Genomic DNA, 19,884 nt, shown 5'->3' with positions numbered 1-19,884 from the left:
GTCTGATACAAATACAATTTGCCACTTAGTGGCTTGTGTACACCATCAACAGTGTTGTTTGGGCCGGTTACTGCGAAGCAAGGAGTGGACATATACTGTTTGCGGGTGAGAGCTACAGGTGCTTGCGGGTGAGAGCTACAGGTGCGTCTGAGAGCTCACATTTTTAGTTGACCAGTGGAGGAGACTGGTGTAGGGACACTAGATCAGACAGAGTGACTACTTCAAAGCAACTGCCTATTTGATACTTTTTGGAGGAAAAAACGAGTCAAAAATATTTAGGTCGGTAATAGCTTAAGCTTCACGAACGTGTTGATCAAGGTACCACAACAAATCTGTGTAGTTGCCATGAAATGTGGACACCTATAATAGAGAGAAAGCTTTAATATTAATATTTTATGTTGGTGTTTGTAATTTCTCACCAGTTTGGTCGACATGCATTAAATGCATTAATAGATGGCTTAGTTGACTGGGATGTGTGCTTTTGCTATTAATTTCAACGGAACACTGCTCACATGCCGGTGTGAAAATTCCACTTGAGTTAGATTTTCCAAATGCCGCATGGCACTGAGCCGTCTCTCGCGTTGCGACCACTCAACTACCGTCGCGTTGGTGTGAAAGGACTAATCTGCTTCCATGCATTCTCACTGCTACCGGTAACAAATAAAATGGTTAATCTCACGGTTGCTAATGATGGACGGCAGTTGATGAAATCGCTGCATTTTGCAGATTGTTGACCAACTAACTCTCCACTTTGATCTCTCTCACACCTGTTCAAAGTCGATATTCCCACTATTTCCTAGCTTTAGCGAACAGACCAACAGCCATCGGCCTGCTGGATGGCCATGTCCAAAACCATTATTGGACTATTACAGTGCATCTACCACACTACATGTAGGTACAGTGCAATAACCAGTATAACAATATTTCATACCATGTGATACCAGCGTAACACCATGTACCAATTTTGTACTTAACTTAACTTTTGTACTTTGGTACATTGGTTGGTATTACACTGGTATTAAATATTGTTACACTGGTTATTACACTGTACTTAATGTGGTAGAAGCACTCTAATAGTGAACCATTAAAATAAAGTGTTACCAAAAAGCATTACTGGCTGTCTCCAATAAGATGTGGCACAAGTGTTACCTGCTTGTACTAGTACTAGTGCTTGTGCTGTGGTAGGCCAGGAAGGCAGGCAATCCTCAATACATTACCGAGGGCCAAGGGGCATGCCGAAAAGCCCTCGCCGAGCACTCAGTACAGTAGCTGAATTACCGGTATGTTCAAGGGGAAGCAAGGCAAAATTAACACACACCCCCCCCACCCCCACCTCCACCCCCCCTTATCTCATGGCCTGAATTGTAGGAGCCTCTTTCATTTCCGCCTTTCCTTATTAACCCTTTGTGTGTAATGGCCTTTTGACAGCCTTCCACCCTGACTTTCTCATCCAGCCCAAGGCAATTATTAGCGGTAATTGCCTGGATACAAAGTAATTTACATGAGGCCCTTATCAGGGCCCCTCCGAGTGCGCAGCGGTTCTCCCGCCCGCATATTGACTAACACCCTGGGCGTCCGACCAGTCGCCACTGCGGAGGCTAATTACTTGTTGCGCGGCGTGTATGCTCGCTGGGGGTTTAATGTAGTCTTCAGATGATATGACGAGCATTGCTGGACCTGAGCGCGTGCACACACACACACGCACGCACGCACAAACACACACACTCACACATACTGTACACATACACACACACACTGCGCACACACACACACACACACACACACACACACACACACACACACACACACACACACACACACACACACACACACACACACACACACACACACACACCACTGTGGAGACTCACATCACTCTAACAATGGAGCCGAAAGCTAGTGTAAAATGTTGTAGATGGCCAACGCAATTTCAACTCTACAGCAAGACGATTATCCGCCCACTCTGCTCCAGGTGCTAGAGTTCCAATTTTTTTTCATATTCCAGGGTTGATAGCCCGTTTAGAAAATACTGAGTAGATATAACATTGAAGATGTTACACTGACCAATGAATAAAAGTAACAGCTTATTTTTGAGTGGGACCAAAATCTATCTGGCATGGAGTAATTTGAAGAGTTAATAACACTGGTATTTTTGCTGTGTAGTACTTATTCCCCGTGCTGTACAGGCACTCCACAGCCTATAGGCCTACCATACGCACAAAGCAAACATGGCTGTATGACGGTGGCCTTTAATATATATTTTTAAATTATTCCATGGTAGTATTACATTTTCACCATTGTCTTCTTCAGATTCTCTTGGGAATAAAAAAAATCAAAAGGAAAACAATTATTTTTGTGGACTCCTCACTGCCCTCCCTCTGTCCTGCATCTTTACCTGGGATGTGAAGATGCTCAACCCTAAACTTAAGGAATTTGATGTCATTTTAGGGCACCTGAGATTCTTCTTTACCTCATGTATTTATTACCCTTTCTTCTCTTAGTTGGAGTGCCTGGTAATAGTGTGCTTTAATTAGCCCAGAGGCTTTAGGTGTACACTGTATGTATATAAGTGAGTGGGGATGGGGGGGGAGTAAAGTACTTTTTATTAAACCGAAGGAAATTAAAGGGGCATTCCACCGGTGGAGACATGAATATGTATTGAAAGTGGGTTATATATGTAGTAGAATAGTAGCATACATTTCTAATTTGGTGCCTTCTTGGCCGAGAAAAGGCAGAAAATGACTTTTTAGTGCTTGTGGATTTGTGACAACAATCCCTATAATGCATTGCAATGCTCAAGTTCCACAGGCCACACCCAGGCAGCTCTGCCAGTGACTTACTGGAGCCTCAATACCAGTGATTTCAAAAGCACTGGCACACTGATCTGTGATAGGTCTGTTAGCGCATTAGGTCCAACCCCCTATGGGTGGGGTTGAAAGGGTGGGAAAAAGGCTTGTAGTCTCTAAATCCACCTCTCTTACAATTCCTCCTACAATGGCGCAAAATGACGATTTTTACATCATTGTAGGAGGAAGAGGGGAATACGGATTTCTCCTGTCTGAGGGGGAATTGAGAGAGTTCAATTAAATTCAAAAGTATGACTGGGTGTCTAGCAATGGAAAGCCTAATGCAAATGGGTGGAGTGTCCCTTTAAGGTGTGACTTGCTTGAAGCCAGTATGCTACTGTGTAGTATTCTTCTTAAATATGGAATAGCATGTTTTCATACTCATTAGATTAAGTTTAAAGGGGTATGCCACTATTTTGGGGCATAATACAGTTAAAATCGTTGGCCAGTGTTTATAAAGGTGGTAAGGTGTCTTATTTTTCACGTTAAGCATTGTCTTGCTTTAAGACAAGTTAAAAGAAGGAGTATGTAGCTAAGCTAGTGAATGTCAATGGATCCATGTAGCATGAAGCATGGACCTGTGGCTGAACCTGAACTTCGACAAAAAATGTTCACATTAACAGCATTTGCCAAGGGCCTGCAACAAGATATGTCAGACGAGGTTGGTACACATTAGGGTAAAAAAAACACGGTTAGTAATTGTTATCGGCCCACCATGACTGTTAGCACACATTAGGTTTGTTGGGAGGGCATTGCAAGCTAACTCATTCATTGCTTGCTTCATATGTTAGCACATCATTGAAAACACCAAATCATAAATTCATGCACTTGACAGAGCACAGGTAGAGAGAGAGAGAGAGAGAGAGAGAGAGAGAGAGAGAGAGAGAGAGAGAGAGAGAATTAGAAGGAACAAACGAGCAAGTGAGGCAAAGAAAAAGAACGAGAGGAAGTAAAAGAGATAGAGGAGAAAAAACGAGAGAGAATGAGAGAAAAGGAGAAAAAGAGCAAGAACGAGAGAAAGAGAGAGAGGTAGGGGAGATGACAGTGAGGGAGTGAGTCAGTGAGTGAGTTGGAGGAGGAGGGAAAGTGATTTAGGAGGGCGAAAGCTAATTGAAGCAGCAGTTGGTATTGAAGATACAATAATGCTTTATTTACCATCCGTGTTTTGCCGTGCCCGCCATCCTGCATATCCAGACCAATCATAACATGGAGAGAAGAGAGACAAAAATAACAGATATGAACAATCTTATATCTCCCACATGTGCTTGAAGACTAGCACTGATCGAGACAAATCTGTGTCTTAAATGATGCACTTGTACATTTCTGGCACTATGTTTCAGGGTGTAGGATGCACTGACTGTGCACTGAAACAATGCCAAAGTGCACAAGTGCACCATTCGAAACACGGAAACTGTCTTTTTTTTCTTGGCGATGTTAATAATATTCACAACATTGCTAACACCTACAGAACATATGTATGTGACAAGTAAGACAATGCATTTCTGAAAGTTTTCTACTTTAGGTTGTGTTTATCTGTTATTTTTGTGGCATTCATTTCTGCTCTCTGCTCTATCAACATCGAAACAAAGGAAACAAATACACTGTATTCTCACAACTCCTTGTGCAATTTGTTAAAACATTTTCAGCAGTCTCAAAACAGGTCTAAGTTGTTCCGTAGAATAATGGTGCGTAGCTAGGAAGTCTTCATGTCTTCTCCAGAAAGTTCTCCTGGGAGCTCTATTATCTTTTTAATAATCCATTTTAGCAGATGACAATTTCTGATTGCGTCTTCGTCAAACATACAGACCAGATATGAACAAAAGGAATGACAAACATTTTCATCAACAGAAACGACTGCTGACTGAGCCACAGCTTAGCGGAAATCGCATAATGAGTCAGTAGAATAGAGGTATGTCTTGTTTAATTATTTATTTGTGATGCCCTAGTTTCACTTGCACCATGCCAATAAGGCTCCACTGAATCAAATTAAAATTATTTGAAGCGACAGACTGCTGCTTCAAAATTCCAGATCAACACTCCTCTATGCCTTCAAGGGCTTGAACAGCCCACATGAAAACCAACCAACTCGCTCTCTCCCGCTCTCCTTCTTCCCCTTATTAGGTTTCCCGTTTACAAACATTTGTGCTGTGAGGAGGGGCAAGATGCTCAGCAGCCAACCACGTCAGCACATTTTTTGAGTGACAGCAGTGTCCAAACAATCAGAGCTTGCAGAGGTACGCCTATGTAAACCTATGTACACAAGCACAACATCAACCCACATCTACAGTGCTTTGCAGTACTTTGCTTTGCAGTATACCTAACTATACTCTACTCTACTCTACTATACTATACTATACTACACTATACTGCTATGTAGCCTAACTGCAATCTCTAAAAGCAAATAACTACCAAATGCACAACAACATCCACTTTTTTATTTGTTTCTGATTCCTTTCCTGTGTCTTAGAGGGGGAATCACAAAGTGTGTAAATGTTTTGTGACATGTGCATGTCTTGGTGGTGCCCCTGAGCAGGGTACAGTATAACCTGTATAACCAGGTGGCAGGGCAAAGGAACCCTCCCAGGCTAAACCTTGAGCTGCTCGGTGGGAAAGCAAGGCTGTGACACACGCGCGCACACACACACACACACACACACACACACACACACACACACACACACACACACACACACACACACACACACACACACACACACACACACACACACACACACACACACACACACACACGCACAGACATGCGCACGCACACGCACACGCACACACACCCTTCCGCCCTCCTCGTGGTATATACACTATAAATACACAGCAGGAATGGAGCCTGGGGCCACCAAATGTAACTGTCTGCTGACCACTCGGTCACCCTCTCTCCTTCCCCGCAGAGAGGAATCTCACCGCTCAGGGTAGCTTCCTGTCAGGAGAACCAGCCTCCCAAAACAGAAAAAAGAAGACACTTTTACTCTTTTTCACTCTGTCACATACCTATCTCACTTGCTCTCTCTCTCTCTCTCTCTCTCTCTCTCTCTCTCTCTCTCTCTCTCTCTCTCTCTCTCTCTCTCTCTCTCTCTCTCTCTCTCTCTCTCTCTCTCTGTGGTTTAACATGTGTGAGTGACGGATGGTCGTTAAGGGAGGATCTCATATTGTCTGCCTTATGTCACATTCCAGCCCAGAGATTGTGCCCCGCCCCCCCCACACTCACACTCCCACCCTCCCTCAATCTCTACAGTACACCCACTACTATTGCACACATAAATATGGCAACCCTTTAACGACAGAAAAACCTGAAGTAGTATCTAACGACATAAAATAAGATATACACAAACAGTACATACAGTGAATGGAATGAACTAATCGTAGAATGAACAAAAAGAAAAACGTTACGTTGTTACGTAAGAGATAATGTTCTGCTGGGAGGTCATTCTCGTGGAATAAGCCCTGAGCCAGGGATGCAGCGGCCTGACTGGATGGGAGGCGTAGTAGTATTACGTCACCTGGGAAGGAGCTTATTCCACCAGAATGACCACATTGCTGAACATTATCCTGCACAGACTGCAAAAAAATAAAGAAATAAAAAGTGAACAAATAATAATAATAGAAAAAAACACAATATGACAAAACAATAATGTAGAGTGTAGAGAAACAATTGAAAATATCATATTGTAAGACATTTTGTATTAATCTAAAAGTAGTCTGACTGTAATGTACTGTTATGTGTTTGTGTGTACAGGAGGTTAACAAACCACTTCCGTAGTAGTGCAGAGCACGCACAAAACCTGCAATTATGCACAACTTTTCTTATTATATTTCTTATAATAACTCTGTTACACCAAAAAATACCTCCAAATTGAAGTCAGTCAGTTGTTTGCCAGCCTTCTAAAGCTTTCATTTCAAACAAAGAACACATTTGTGGCACAGACTGAAGAATATGGGACTACAGTATGTGTGTAGTGAATTGAACATTTTTCTTTTTTCTTCTTTCGAGCCAGCAAATCCAATATAATGACTACTGTATATACACAGTAAAGGTCTCGATGGTTGTGGTAGTTCAGTTCAGTCAGATGAATACAGGAAATTATTCCCTAATGCCATCAGGAGGTCCCTTGCTGAGTGAAGTGCATGATGCATGACCAGCCTTTTGTGTGGGTAGGCTACACTAACTACCACCTACATGGACGTGACATGCAATGGCAATAAAATGCTATACTCATGAACGGCATGATGTGTTTCATGTGAGTTACACCCTTTTATGTGGGAAAACTTGTTGTTCTGTATATCTCCTGTGCACTTTGTATTTGCTTGTGATGTGGCTTGATTATGTCCTCTTTTGAAAGTCGCTTTGGTTATAAAGCGTTTGCCAAATGCAATGTAATGTAATGTAATGTAATGTAATGTAATGTAACATTGGGGGAAAAGCCAATGCAAGTCAATTGGTGGTGTTGGGAAAGAATAAACGAAAGACAAGGACCTGTAGACTAGCGTTGTTCACGCTCAACATGACGAAAACGTGCTGTGTTGCCGACTGTTCAAATCATATAGCCAAACAGCCGTGGCTGAAGCATGGACTGTGTTCATTTAGGCTAGCCGATGTAGCATGTAAGTTAATGAGACATTCGGTTTGATTTCCCCCATAAAGGGGCGTAACGCACATTTACGAGCAAAGTACCCGGATGGCAGTTCATGTCTATGCCTACTCGACATAATGAGGTCTTGAACTCGATGACACCGGTATGCTTCTATTTCTAAAAATGAAAAAAAAAAACAGGTTTGGCTGGATTCCCAACACTGATACCCTGACACGAGAGAAGAAAAGAAAAAAAAACCAAACCAACAGTGCCAAAGCTGGCTTCTAAATCCTCAATCCCCAAATTGAAAGGCAGAACTATAGGCCCTTGAACATATATAGTACAGGATGTACAGTACAGTAATGCAGTCAAAACACAGTGAATGAGTAAGGTAATTAATCATTTGCCCATCAGACTTTTCACAGGCATGTTGAGCTACCTGGATCAAAATAGCAAAACCCCTCCTTAGTACTATTTCTTGAAGTTTTATTTGAACTGACAGCATATACAAGTCAGATGCTTCTCGGATAAAAAGCTGTCCTCTGCATCTTTAAAGCCTCCATTTTGAACAAGCTGTCAGATTGAATAAAATCTCAAGAAAAAGAACTTCAGATCCTGTTCACTTTTCTTTTACGGGACCTTTTTGCCCCTAGAAACGTTGTTTAATACTGTTCTTGAGTTCAATACATTTAACTTTTCCAGTTCTGTGATTGCTCTTGTTTTACCCTCATCCACTTTTTCCACCTCTCTAAACAACAGAATTCTCTTCCCTGATTGGCTGATGTGGTGACCACTAACTTGATGGAACTGGTCACCAATCTAAAAAAAATTTAAAAAATAAAATAAAACAAAAAATACATCACCGTTCCATATCAATGTTCTTATGAATGGTAGCCATAACAACAGTTGTAAAGAAACCTAAATTAATAACCTTGGAATCACCGGCGATCCCATTAACTCTTTGCTGAAAAAGCTGAACTACATCATAACAGCATTGCAATGACGTTACTGAGAGTCTTAAGTGACATATTGAAACATGGTCATTATCATTTCAGTTGAACATTTAAAATAAAGTCCGCACAACAGGCTCCCGTTTCTTTTCATTTCATATGACACATGCTGCCCGAAAAACATATTAAATGAAAAGAAACGGGAGCCTGGTGTGCGGACTTTATTTTACATTTTCATGTGACTTTGCAAGTCCTGCACCCAAAATATTTTTTGAGAAGGATGTGTGTTTTTTTTTCTTTACTGACATTATAATTTTGGTGACACTACGGTTATAATAACAGAAGTTCTGCATGACAGCTTTCTGCTGAGAGTCTAAGTAACATATCAAGACATGGTCATTATCATTGTGGCGACAATAAGATTATAATAACAGAAGTTCTGCATGAAAGCTTCCTGCCAGGTGTTGCTTTACCTTCCACGGCCCTCTTGAAGAAGACCTTGCAGCTGCCACAGGTGAGGACGCCGTAGTGGCATCCCGAGGCCTCGTCCGAGCACACCAGGCATATCTTGTGGGCCGGACCGCTCGGCTTCCCCGCCGATGCCGACGGCCCGCCAGAACCGCTGGCCTCGGGTCTGTTGGCAGTGCTGTAAAGGAAGAAGAGGAGAAGGGGAGATGAGATGAGAATTCAGCAGATTATATCAGAGTCAGTGTCTGGCGTTGCCCGCTGGGACAAAAAAAAGTATTCTTCTCATCTACAGAAGGGGTGCCAAAATTAAATTGACTTCAGGCATAAAAAAATCTAAATCTGGAATGAAGTCACAAACTCAATGTTTATTTTTTTTAATTGACCAACATTGTGCGCGCATGCGCTTAATACTCATAGTTTAATTTCACACACACGCTTCCTCATCATATATGATAGTTCAAATCTGCCTGCACATTGTGTTGCACATGAGTGTGAGCTGTTTCATTAGCCTATGACACACCAAATTTCAACTGTTATACACATTTCAAATGATCTCATGGGCCGAATAAAATGACTTTGTTGGCCAGACTTGGACGCCGGGCCTGAGGTTAACATCCCTGATCTACAGTGTAGTGAGATGCACGAATGTGTCCAATAATAATATCCCCTGAAGGTACTATGGAGTGGCGTAGTTCCAGAATGTTAGTTGAACAATAGTTATGCAACCTGAAGATGCAAGTGAATTGGCTGTAATGCAACCTGTTATCACAGACTCCACAGTACATGTGTGTGTCGTGACATACAGTAACTGCTAACATTTTGAGTTACCACAAGTAGAGAAATAATGGAACCATTAGGGCAGAGAACATTTGGAGGTAGGAGATCAGAGTAGATAAGAGTAGAGCATTGCATAGAACTGCATCAAGGTTGTTGCAGAGTCTTGCAACTCCTTTCTTATGCATACAGAGTGGAAGTAAGCAGACACAACAAAGCAGTGCTACAAATTCAAGAACTTTCTTTCTCACTGAATCACTTTTTGATGAAGCTAACCTGAGAGTGTCAGTTTTACAGTGCGCCACTAATGGTACCACACCTTATCTGATTTATTGCAAATGCAGATAAGGTTTCATTAGCAGTTTCTCCTTATTTGCACATTCCCTTCGTGCTATTTCTGAGACCCCCCACCCAAAAAAATCCATCCATATATGGGGGCGCTGTGGCACAGCGCGCTAAGCCCCCCACATTTGGGCTTTCATGCCCGCCCCATGGGGACCCCGGTTCGTGTCCGGACGGGGTAATTTCCCAATCCTCCCCCATCTCTCTCTCCCACTCATTTCCTGTAAGCATCTCATACTATCCTGTCAATAAGGGCATAAAAGCCCCTAACAATTATATTTAAAATCTATCTATATGTAGTATGTTGCAGCTCATAAAGCACCATGTTAACACACCTAATATGGTGAGCACGCTCAGTTTATGCCACTTGTAGCTCACAGCCTTCTCATACAAGGCGCTATGAGCCTTCACCCATGCCCTTTGACCTCTGCTCTCTGACCCCCAAGCCTCCTGCACTGTCCATTCAACCTGCCTGCCAAGCCGGACATGTATGTCTTTATTACCACAGAATTTCAGACACTACTCTTCTTCGTCATCGATGCCGCTTTAGGCCCTGACCCCTGCACTTTGAACTCTGCCCTTTGACACAGCGGTGAAATTGCCATACACCGTACACACCTTGCTGTCATTACTCACAGAAGTACACACAAGTATGTGAAAAAAATAATTGTGCTTCGACCAGCCTTTGGCTGTCAATATCTTCCGCCGCATAAACGTTAATATATTACAACATTTATGACACTGCGCTGGCTCGATTTGGTCAATTGTCAGTTCATTGGACTATCGGTCTTAATTTACGTGTGTATCGTTGATGAAAATCACACGATCACAAGTTACATTTCAGTGGTTTGGTAGACCTAACACATTTTTTTTCATTCATGCGCAAAATATCATGCCACTATCAAAACACAGAATTTCTTTGCAATGTAATGTAAGTCCTGGCTTTCCAGCTTACCTGGAATTCAAGACTTGAATCACTAAATGACTTTTTAATATTTAACCATATCCACAAAGCGGTAACAATTGTTTTGGATGAAGCTGCCTTGAGAAGATTATTATTCTCATTTGTTAATCATGCTTGTATCTCTGCACCCACACTCATTCTCTCTGAATTAAATAACAAAAACAATCCACCATCGTACAGTCTTGTATTGTAAAAAACGACATTGGCTGAATTGGTCAATGGTGTCAAAGCTGTCAGCACATCTCATATTATACAGAGCATGGTCAGCTGTGGCTACTTTAAGCTTCTGGCCTACTTGTAACCCCTGCCCTTTGAACCCTGGCTTCTAACCTCCAGACTCATGCATAGAGAGCCCAGTACTGCAGCATGCCTGCCAAGCCATAGGACATATCTATATTATCAAAGAATTTCAGAAACTCTTTTTCATCTCCAGCCATTGCTACTTAAAGCGTGTGGCGTAGTTATATGGGGCATCAGGAGCGCTGACCCTTGACCTTGACATTTGAACTCTCTCCTTTGAAACAGTGCCACACTGAAGCCTACACTGTGCTGTCGTTAATCACAGACTGACGTGTGTGTAAAAAAAATAATTGGACTTCGACCAGATTTTTACTGCACAACATGGCGTTGGCCTGGAACATCAGGCTTTTAACATATAAACAGAATGTCCGATCAAAGATCGCCTTCATCTGTAATGTAATGTAATGTAATGAGTGCTTCCTAGCTCCAATCTCAAGTAGGCCTATATGCATATTTAATGAATGCAGACAGCTTGGTAATATACATACAGTATAGCCTCAACCACAAAGCAGTACGTGGATTTCAGGAGTAAAGTCGCTGAATCGCTTTTGATAAAGCTGCGTTGAGAAGATTGCTATACAGCACTTCATTATTAATAATACGTTATCTCTACCACACCTGTTTATCATATAGAATGCCAAATGGATTTTTAAAAAATTAATCATCAGTTTCCCCTTTGTTGCGCTCTGCCTACCGTATTAAAACTTAAATGCCTCAGCCTTCGAAGCACATAAAAATGAAATAAATCGCACTTAAGGACCCTCATCTTGCAGGACCCTCATCTTCCATTAGAGTGTGTTCATTCAGCTCCAACATACCCACATTTGTATTAATAACTCAAATCTCAAAAACCTGAATGCAGCGTCTATGTCGCTCCAGGCACCAAAGGTCAAACAACATATGCGCAGCATCAGGCTAAAATGGGTTAATATCTAGCATATCTGTCATATAGAATGTCAAGAGTTTTTTCTCATTATCATCTCTTTGCTCCTCATCTTTCCCTTCATCCGTCAAATCCACCAACGTGCCGTCGTCCGAATTGCGAGACACAGTCTAGGCTTACATGGTGAGTCCAGGGCAAACAGGTCACACATGTAAACACACCTCACATTATGCAAAGCATGTTCATATGAGGCCACTTGAAGCTCGTGGCCTACTTGTGTGGAGCGCTGTAAGCCCTCGCCTGTGCCCTTTGAACTACGCCCTCTGAACCCAAGCCTCCTGCCACCTTCCTGCCAAGACGGACACATCTATATTAACACAGAATTTCAGACACTCATTTTCATGTTCAGTTGATGCCACTTGAATCTTGTGGCCTACTTTTACAGAGAGCTCTATGAGCTCTCGGCCTGCCCTTTGAACTCTAACCTATGACACCAAGCCTCCTGCAATGTATATGCATCCTGCGCTTTCTTGCTCTCGCGGCATTCTCCTGGGCCTGCTATTACACTAAGGCTGGATTAAGGGCTTTGCTAACTTGCCCTCGGTCATATTGGCAATAAGTGGGACAGTGCGGTGTGTCGTGTTGTAGGATAGAGGCTATCTCTCTCTCTCTCTCTCTCCCTCCCTCTCTCTCTCTCTCTCTCTCTCTCTCTCTCTCTCTCTCTCTCTCTCTCTCTCTCTCTCTCTCTCTCTCTCTCTCTCTCTCTCTCTCTATCGCTCTATCTCTCTCTCTCTCTCTCTCTCTCTCTCTGCTAAACTGGTCAGTCATTGCAAGTGTGGCTTTGTGGCAGGTGTTGTACTTCACAGTCGGGCGAGTAGCCTACGTCGTAAGATGTTTTTACAAATGCATTTGTATCTGCAGCATAGATTTAGTTTAACCAGAATGCTGTCACTTTATTATTTGCTATTTTATCTTGTTAACATTAATGCTGTCTAATCATTGCCACATGTACGTACATACAGGTACTGTAAGTTACATATATGATGTTTGCAATTGTCATTATGAATAAAATAAATGAAACAGCACCGACAATTCCTACAAGGAAACATCTTCCCCCTTCTACATACCCATGGTGCATTCCTGTTCTTTTTATCTTTTCGTCAGACATAACTCCGCTGTCACAGTGATTGAATTCCCACATGTGAAAGGCAGCCCCGTGTGCATAATAAAACCATTCCAACCGACTGACAGACAAATCAAGCAGAATCAGCCGATGCCAGATGATCGAATGACTGAGGCGGATGATGAGATTCAAGCTCACACCTTGTTTCCTGATTATAAATGCCTGCCCTGCCGAAGGAAGAGGAGCAATGGATGGCTCTATGTCGTTACGATTGGGTTGGGTAGATTTATGGTTGAAGACGCGACTTAACTAATTGACCCCTTTATTTTGTCGGGTGAATTGGAAATTGATCAGCGCGAGGAGACTCGAGCTGAGCTCGAGATAACACACACATACAAAGACACACACACACAAACACACACACACACACACACACACACACACACACACACACACACACACACACACACACACACACACACACTACTAAACCACAATCGTAGCACCACAGTTCGTACAGAAAAAGGCCTCCTCTTCTCCATTATACACAGACATTTGCATGGGTTCAAACACCACGCACACACGAACACGCACGCACACTTACACGCACACACACACACACACACACACACACACACACACACACACACACACACACACACACACACACACACACACACACACACACACACACACACACACACGCACAGCACAGCACAGCACAGTGAACCGGCCCTCATATGACAGGGCCATGACACATGCACAATCTGCACAGAATTATAGAGTGACGCGGAGGGAAGTGGCATGATCAGAATGCTGTGGAAAAAAAGAGGCTCACTCTTTTGAGACACAGTAGAATGTGTGTGTGTGTGTGTGTGTGTGTGTGTGTATGGGGGAGGGGGGTTGATCTTACAATGAAAGACTGTCAGCTATGTGTGTGTGTGTTCACAAAAGAATCACTTCCGTGATTCAAACGTCAATGTTGGCAATACTGATACAATACTGATAATGAATGAAACTGCACTGCAATAGTGTGATAGTAATAAGCCAAACAAAGGTTAAATAAATCTTTCATTCTTAAATCTTAATTATTTGCAATGTGCAAATTTCCTGGCCTGTGCCTGGGGGTGACAGATTAATACACACCTGGTTTGGAGCAATAGCATCTTTCACCTTTTCATAACTGGTAAATGCTATCTGGTTCGAAAAAAAGGCAAATGTTATAAATAGCTTCTGCATGTGAAGGTAAACTAGTATTTATTATTATTTATTGGATATCAAGCTCCAGAATTATGAGTTTTAGCATTTATGATGACCAGTGTTCTAAACGCAATCAAGACAAACTCGGACAAGTCCAAAAGCCATATTTGGCAAGACCAGTGTCCAAGTCCAAGACAAGTTTGAGTCCAACTTCTAGTGAGTCCAAGACAAGTCCTAAGCTTAGTCCATAAAAAACAGACATGAGCCTAGAAAACAAGTAAGTCTTGTGTTTCCGAGGTTATTTACGAGTTGACTGAACATGAACCGCACAGCCGATACTATTACCTTCCCTGACCTCTTATTAATTTTTATCTATCTTTATTTTTACTTGTATTTCTCTTTTTATCTAGCTGCATCTATACAGAGCAACCTGGAACACACATTTCCCCTTGGGCATAAAAAGTGTATATCTTGCTACTAGCTGTAAATCTAACTACAGTAAATACTGTATATCTACCAATCTTTGTATCTAGTCCTATTCCTAGACTACCCTTGACACAGCAAGAATGCAAAAACTTCGATTTATATACACTATATTCTGGTACACATACTAGCCAGCTCATAGACCCGAGGACAGTGAAAGTGAGGATAGCATATAAAGTGATAAACACAGCAGCCAAAGAGGTTCTGTGTGTGTGTGTGTGTGTGTGTGTGTGTGTGTGTGTGTGTGTGTGTGTGTGTGTGTGTGTGTGTGTGTGTGTGTGTGTGTGTGTGTGTGTGTGTGTGTGTGTGTGTGTGTGTGTGTGTGGAGTACACATGTGTGTGTGTGTGTGTGTGTGTGCTTGCATGTGACCCAGTGAGTGAGAGACAGCAGTTTAAGTCTAGCTGTCCCGGTGGCAGCGTGCCAGAACATTCTCAGAGCGAGCGACAGGCCCAACAGACAGGCCAACAGACAGAGAGACAGACAGGCCGAGAGGCAGACAGACAGACAGGGTGCAATCACATGATAAAGCAGCCATCGCGGCCACATGGCACATGACTAGAAAATGCAAATCGGCATTCAGCCTTGACTGGGCCTGGGCGGCAAATCATGCCCCTGCACTCCGTGAACCACTGCCAACATGAGCAGATCTTCCTGGGAGACATGGAAATAGTGTGCAGATACTGACTTTGAGAGAGAGAGAGAGAGAGAGAGAGAGAGAGAGAGAGAGAGAGAGAGAGAGAGAGAGAGAGAGAGAGAGAGATGGAAGAGAGAAGAGGAGGAAAGTTGAAAGGGGTTAAAATCGCAAGCGAAACTGGCCTCTCTTGCAAAGATAACAATACAGCCTCTCTCTTTGACCGTCGGCCTGTCTGTGTGTCTGTCTCCCTGCCTGCCTGTCTGTCTGTCTGTCCCAGTCTGCCTGCTTGTCTTCATCTCTCTCTCTCTCTCTCTCTCACTCTCTCTCTCTCTCTCTCTCTCTCTCTCTCACTCTCTCTCTCTCTCTCTCCATGGTTAATCAATATCTCAGTACAGAATCGCCGTAAAGATCTGAGACTCCTTTTCCCTGATAAACACATATGTATACTGTGCTCTGGTTCTCTGCGGGAGGGCTGCAGACTAAAAGCAGCGGTAAGTGTTTACTGTGGCAGTGACTCTGTCTGCTAACCGTTAGCTCGTTGTCACTGTTGGTCGTGTGAGTCTCACCGCTGCTAATAACCTCTTCATTGGCTCAGGGGCCCTTTTTTTTCAGCCTCGTTGCGTTCTCTATACGTACGCTACGGGATTCCACATTTCCCCCCACTTCTGTTTCTTCTCCACGCTGTCACTGCACTGACGCAGTTCTTAACAGTGACCAGCAGGGGGGACATGTGTGTATGTGTTAACGTACCTCCCCCTTCATCCACACCAACCCCCTCCCCCCTTCCATTTTCCCCTCCCTCATTCCCTCTCTCTCTCCCTCCCTCCCTGCCTGCCTGCCTCCCACCCACGTCCTCTGGCGTACAGACCCTCAGCCACGTCACAAGCACACACTCCATTAGAAACACTCCTACAGGCACAGACTTCTCTGCATGGCTACACACACACACACACACACACACACACACACACACACACACACACACACACACACACACACACATGCGCGGACATACACCCACACACACACATTCATGCACATTCACCCACAAAACACAGACGCATGCGCGCGCACATACACACACACACACACACACACACACACACACACACACACACACACACACACACACACACACACACACACACACACACACACACGATGAGAAAACACAGACACATGCACACACTCAAACACACGCACGCACAGACATACACACAAATATAATTTGAAGAGAAATGTGTGCCACACACTGTACACACACTGACAAGCGCGCGCGCGCACACACACAGACACACACACACACAAACATGTACACACACGCACAAACACAAACAAATACGCGTACACAGAGAGCGAGAGAAGCCTGGGAGAGCATCACAACATGAAATGCCGTGCAGTGACCTCCATAATGTTTCCGCCTACGCTGCTCTTACGCTTCCCTCCATAACACACACACACGCACACGCACACACACACACACATACACACACACACAGACACACACAGACACACACACACACACACACACACACACACACACACACACACACACACACACACACACACACACACACACACACACACACACGCTTCCCTCCAAACTCCGCTACTGCCCTCTTAGCTGAGGATCCACAACACAACACAACAAGCAGCAAAACGACAACGAAAATAATGACAAGAATAATGACAACGACTAAGCAAAAACATGCCAGACTTTTTCCTACTGTACCTCCATCACACAGTTGTTCTCAACACTTTCCACACACACGCACGCACGCACGCACACACACACACACATACACACACCAGTACAGTATAGCGAGTAGCAATAGTCAGTCAATAAGTGGCATTTTGAAAACAACTGGATGTGCAGTGAAGCGGAAAAGACACGCTTAAAATCAGATGAGAAGGGCTAGTGGAGCGAAGGTAACACGCAAAGACAAATTACTGACTTCCATCTGCCAAGATATACCAGCAGATTAGTTTTCTGAAGCTGCGCGTCAAAAGGGTTGAGTAGGAAAAAATACCTGCACCACAGCGTACCTTCCTCTTTGCAAGTCTTTTTCTTTACGTAACCTTAAAACTATTTTTCCAAACCTGTAGGGCAAAAAAAGCTACTTTCTGCTGCTTGAAATGCAAAAAAGCTAGAACCTGAATGCAAAGTTGCCTTACTTTCATCTTAGGTACGAACAGGTAGGAACAATTTTGAAAAGTATTATGGTAACGATGAGGCCAGCTCTGCTAGGTAGATGTGGCCAGAGGTGTATACATGGGTTCTAAATGTTTGTTTTCTCCTGACTGTGCGAAACTAGCTGCGCACAACTCAACCTAATCTATTAAGTAAGTAGGAGTAGAATTAAACTCACGATTCAAGTACATTTCTAATGTACATTATATTACATAGTTGTTACACCAGTTATTCCACTGTAAACCAAAGAGTACCTAATTATAGTTTAAACCTTTTCTTTTACTTCTACTTCTACTTTATACACTATTGGTTACAAGTTATTCCTTTGTTCCTGAAATGCAATTAAGGGCTTTTTTTATTTTATTTATACTTGCGGACCATGGAGAAGATCCCCTTTTCATGTATGAAAAGTGCAATTTTCCCAGTCATAATGAATACTTAGAATTTGATGGTGGTGTGGTATTCATGAAAAATGTAACATTAGTGAATGGGTTGCATGAGTTCTGGAAATAAACAACTAAAAATCTAACACAGTTTTCCCTTTAAACATCTCTGGTAAAAGTTATTCCTCTGTGCCTAATGAGTAACTAATGATGTGTTTTACCTTTTCTTTTACTTCTACTTCATACACTATTGGTTACACATTATTTCTATGTTCCTGATAAGTACCTAATGAAGGTTTTTTTCCTTTTCTTTTATACTTTATACACCTCTGGTAAAAGTTATTCCTCTGTACCTAATGAGTACCTAATGAGGCTTTTTTCCCCCTTTCCCTTTACTTCTATGTCTTCTTTGTCCATCTCTGGTAAGTTCTGGGGAGCCAGAACAGTTTCTGCAGCGGACATTTTGCCTTTCAGAAGGTCGAGGCCCCCCCTTTACACTCCGGAGGGAAGTCAGGACCCGGGGGGGTTTACAGAAAAATGTATACTTCCCAAATTCCTCAACGAAGCACGGCGACCCAGTTACGCGAGGACAAATATACTCACATACGTACACACACACATGCATACAGTACATACACAAAAACACACCGGCCAACACAAGTACCCACGCACGCACGCACGCACACACACACACACACACACTCACACACACACACACACACACACACACACACACACACACACACACACACACACACACACACACACACACACACACACACACACACACACATAAACTAACACACACACACACACACACACTAACACAAACTCTCCAGAACATAAGGGTCAGCTTGGAGAGACCAACATGGCAAAGCAAAGCAAAGCAAGGCAAGGCAAGGCAAGGCAAGGCAAGGCAAGGCAAGGAGGGGAAAGAGGAGACAGGAGGGAGGGCACATGAGCAAGGCTGAATTAATATGCTTGTTTTTCTGACTAGGATTCATTTGCAAGCCATTTTGGGAAAATGGGCAGCAATTTTAGGAAAATGTCAGGGCTAATATGAATCTTACAGTAATCTTTTCTTTCTTCATTTCACGATAAAATTGGAGGAATAAAAATAAATGCTCCTGAAGGTTGTATGAATTTTGCATTCACAAACCACAAACAAAATGTACGTTAACCACCCTGCCGTGGCTCAAACGGTTGGGCACTGCGGTGCTACACCGGGGACCCGGGTTCAATTCCACCCCGATGTCATTTCCAAAGCCTCCCCCATCCCCGATCCTCTCCCTTCTCTCATCTCCCACTCACTTCCTGTCACCATCTCAAACTGTCCTGTCGATAAAGGCATGAAAAGGCCCTAAAAATATTTTAAAAGAAAAAAAATCACCTTTACTCTGAACCACCTAGCTAAGACTCAAGATGATGATCTATTGAGCATCCTCGATCCAGCGGGCTAACCTATTGAGCAATGTTGCCAGGCAACAACCTCATGGGAAACAGATGCTCTGATTGGATGATCCCAATAAGTAACTGTCAAGTAGCTGACAATTTATGTGTTCCTCATATAGGCTGAGGGGAATGCACCCTGAACAGCACCAAAAGTAAACCACATCAAGTGGAAAAAAAACATTTGGGGAGAGAAACAGAGACAGAGAGAATAGGAAGACAGAGAGAGAGAGTGACATAGAAAGGGAGAGGGGGTAAGGCAGAGGGGTAAGACAGGGGTGAACACCTGAACTTGTTCGACGGCTCTAAA

General features: G+C 43.1%; 1 protein-coding gene across 1 annotated transcript in view; it reads right to left on the bottom strand.

The window, feature by feature from the left end:
• The window catches only part of LOC134452680 (glucocorticoid receptor-like), a 93,393-nt gene that overhangs the window by 19,922 nt on the left and 53,587 nt on the right, over nucleotides 1-19,884 (bottom strand). The window contains exons 3-4 of the mRNA XM_063203187.1: nucleotides 8,853-9,025; nucleotides 4,002-4,028 (exon numbers count right to left, since the gene is read on the bottom strand). Coding sequence (XP_063059257.1) covers nucleotides 4,002-4,028; nucleotides 8,853-9,025 — 200 coding nt within the window. The remainder of the gene's footprint in view (nucleotides 1-4,001; nucleotides 4,029-8,852; nucleotides 9,026-19,884) is intronic.

The sequence above is a fragment of the Engraulis encrasicolus genome, chromosome 7 (genome assembly GCF_034702125.1).
Source record: "Engraulis encrasicolus isolate BLACKSEA-1 chromosome 7, IST_EnEncr_1.0, whole genome shotgun sequence".
NCBI lineage: Eukaryota > Metazoa > Chordata > Actinopteri > Clupeiformes > Engraulidae > Engraulis > Engraulis encrasicolus.
The sequence above is the reverse complement of the archived record's forward strand: the minus strand, read 5'-3'. Positions and strand labels throughout refer to the sequence as shown.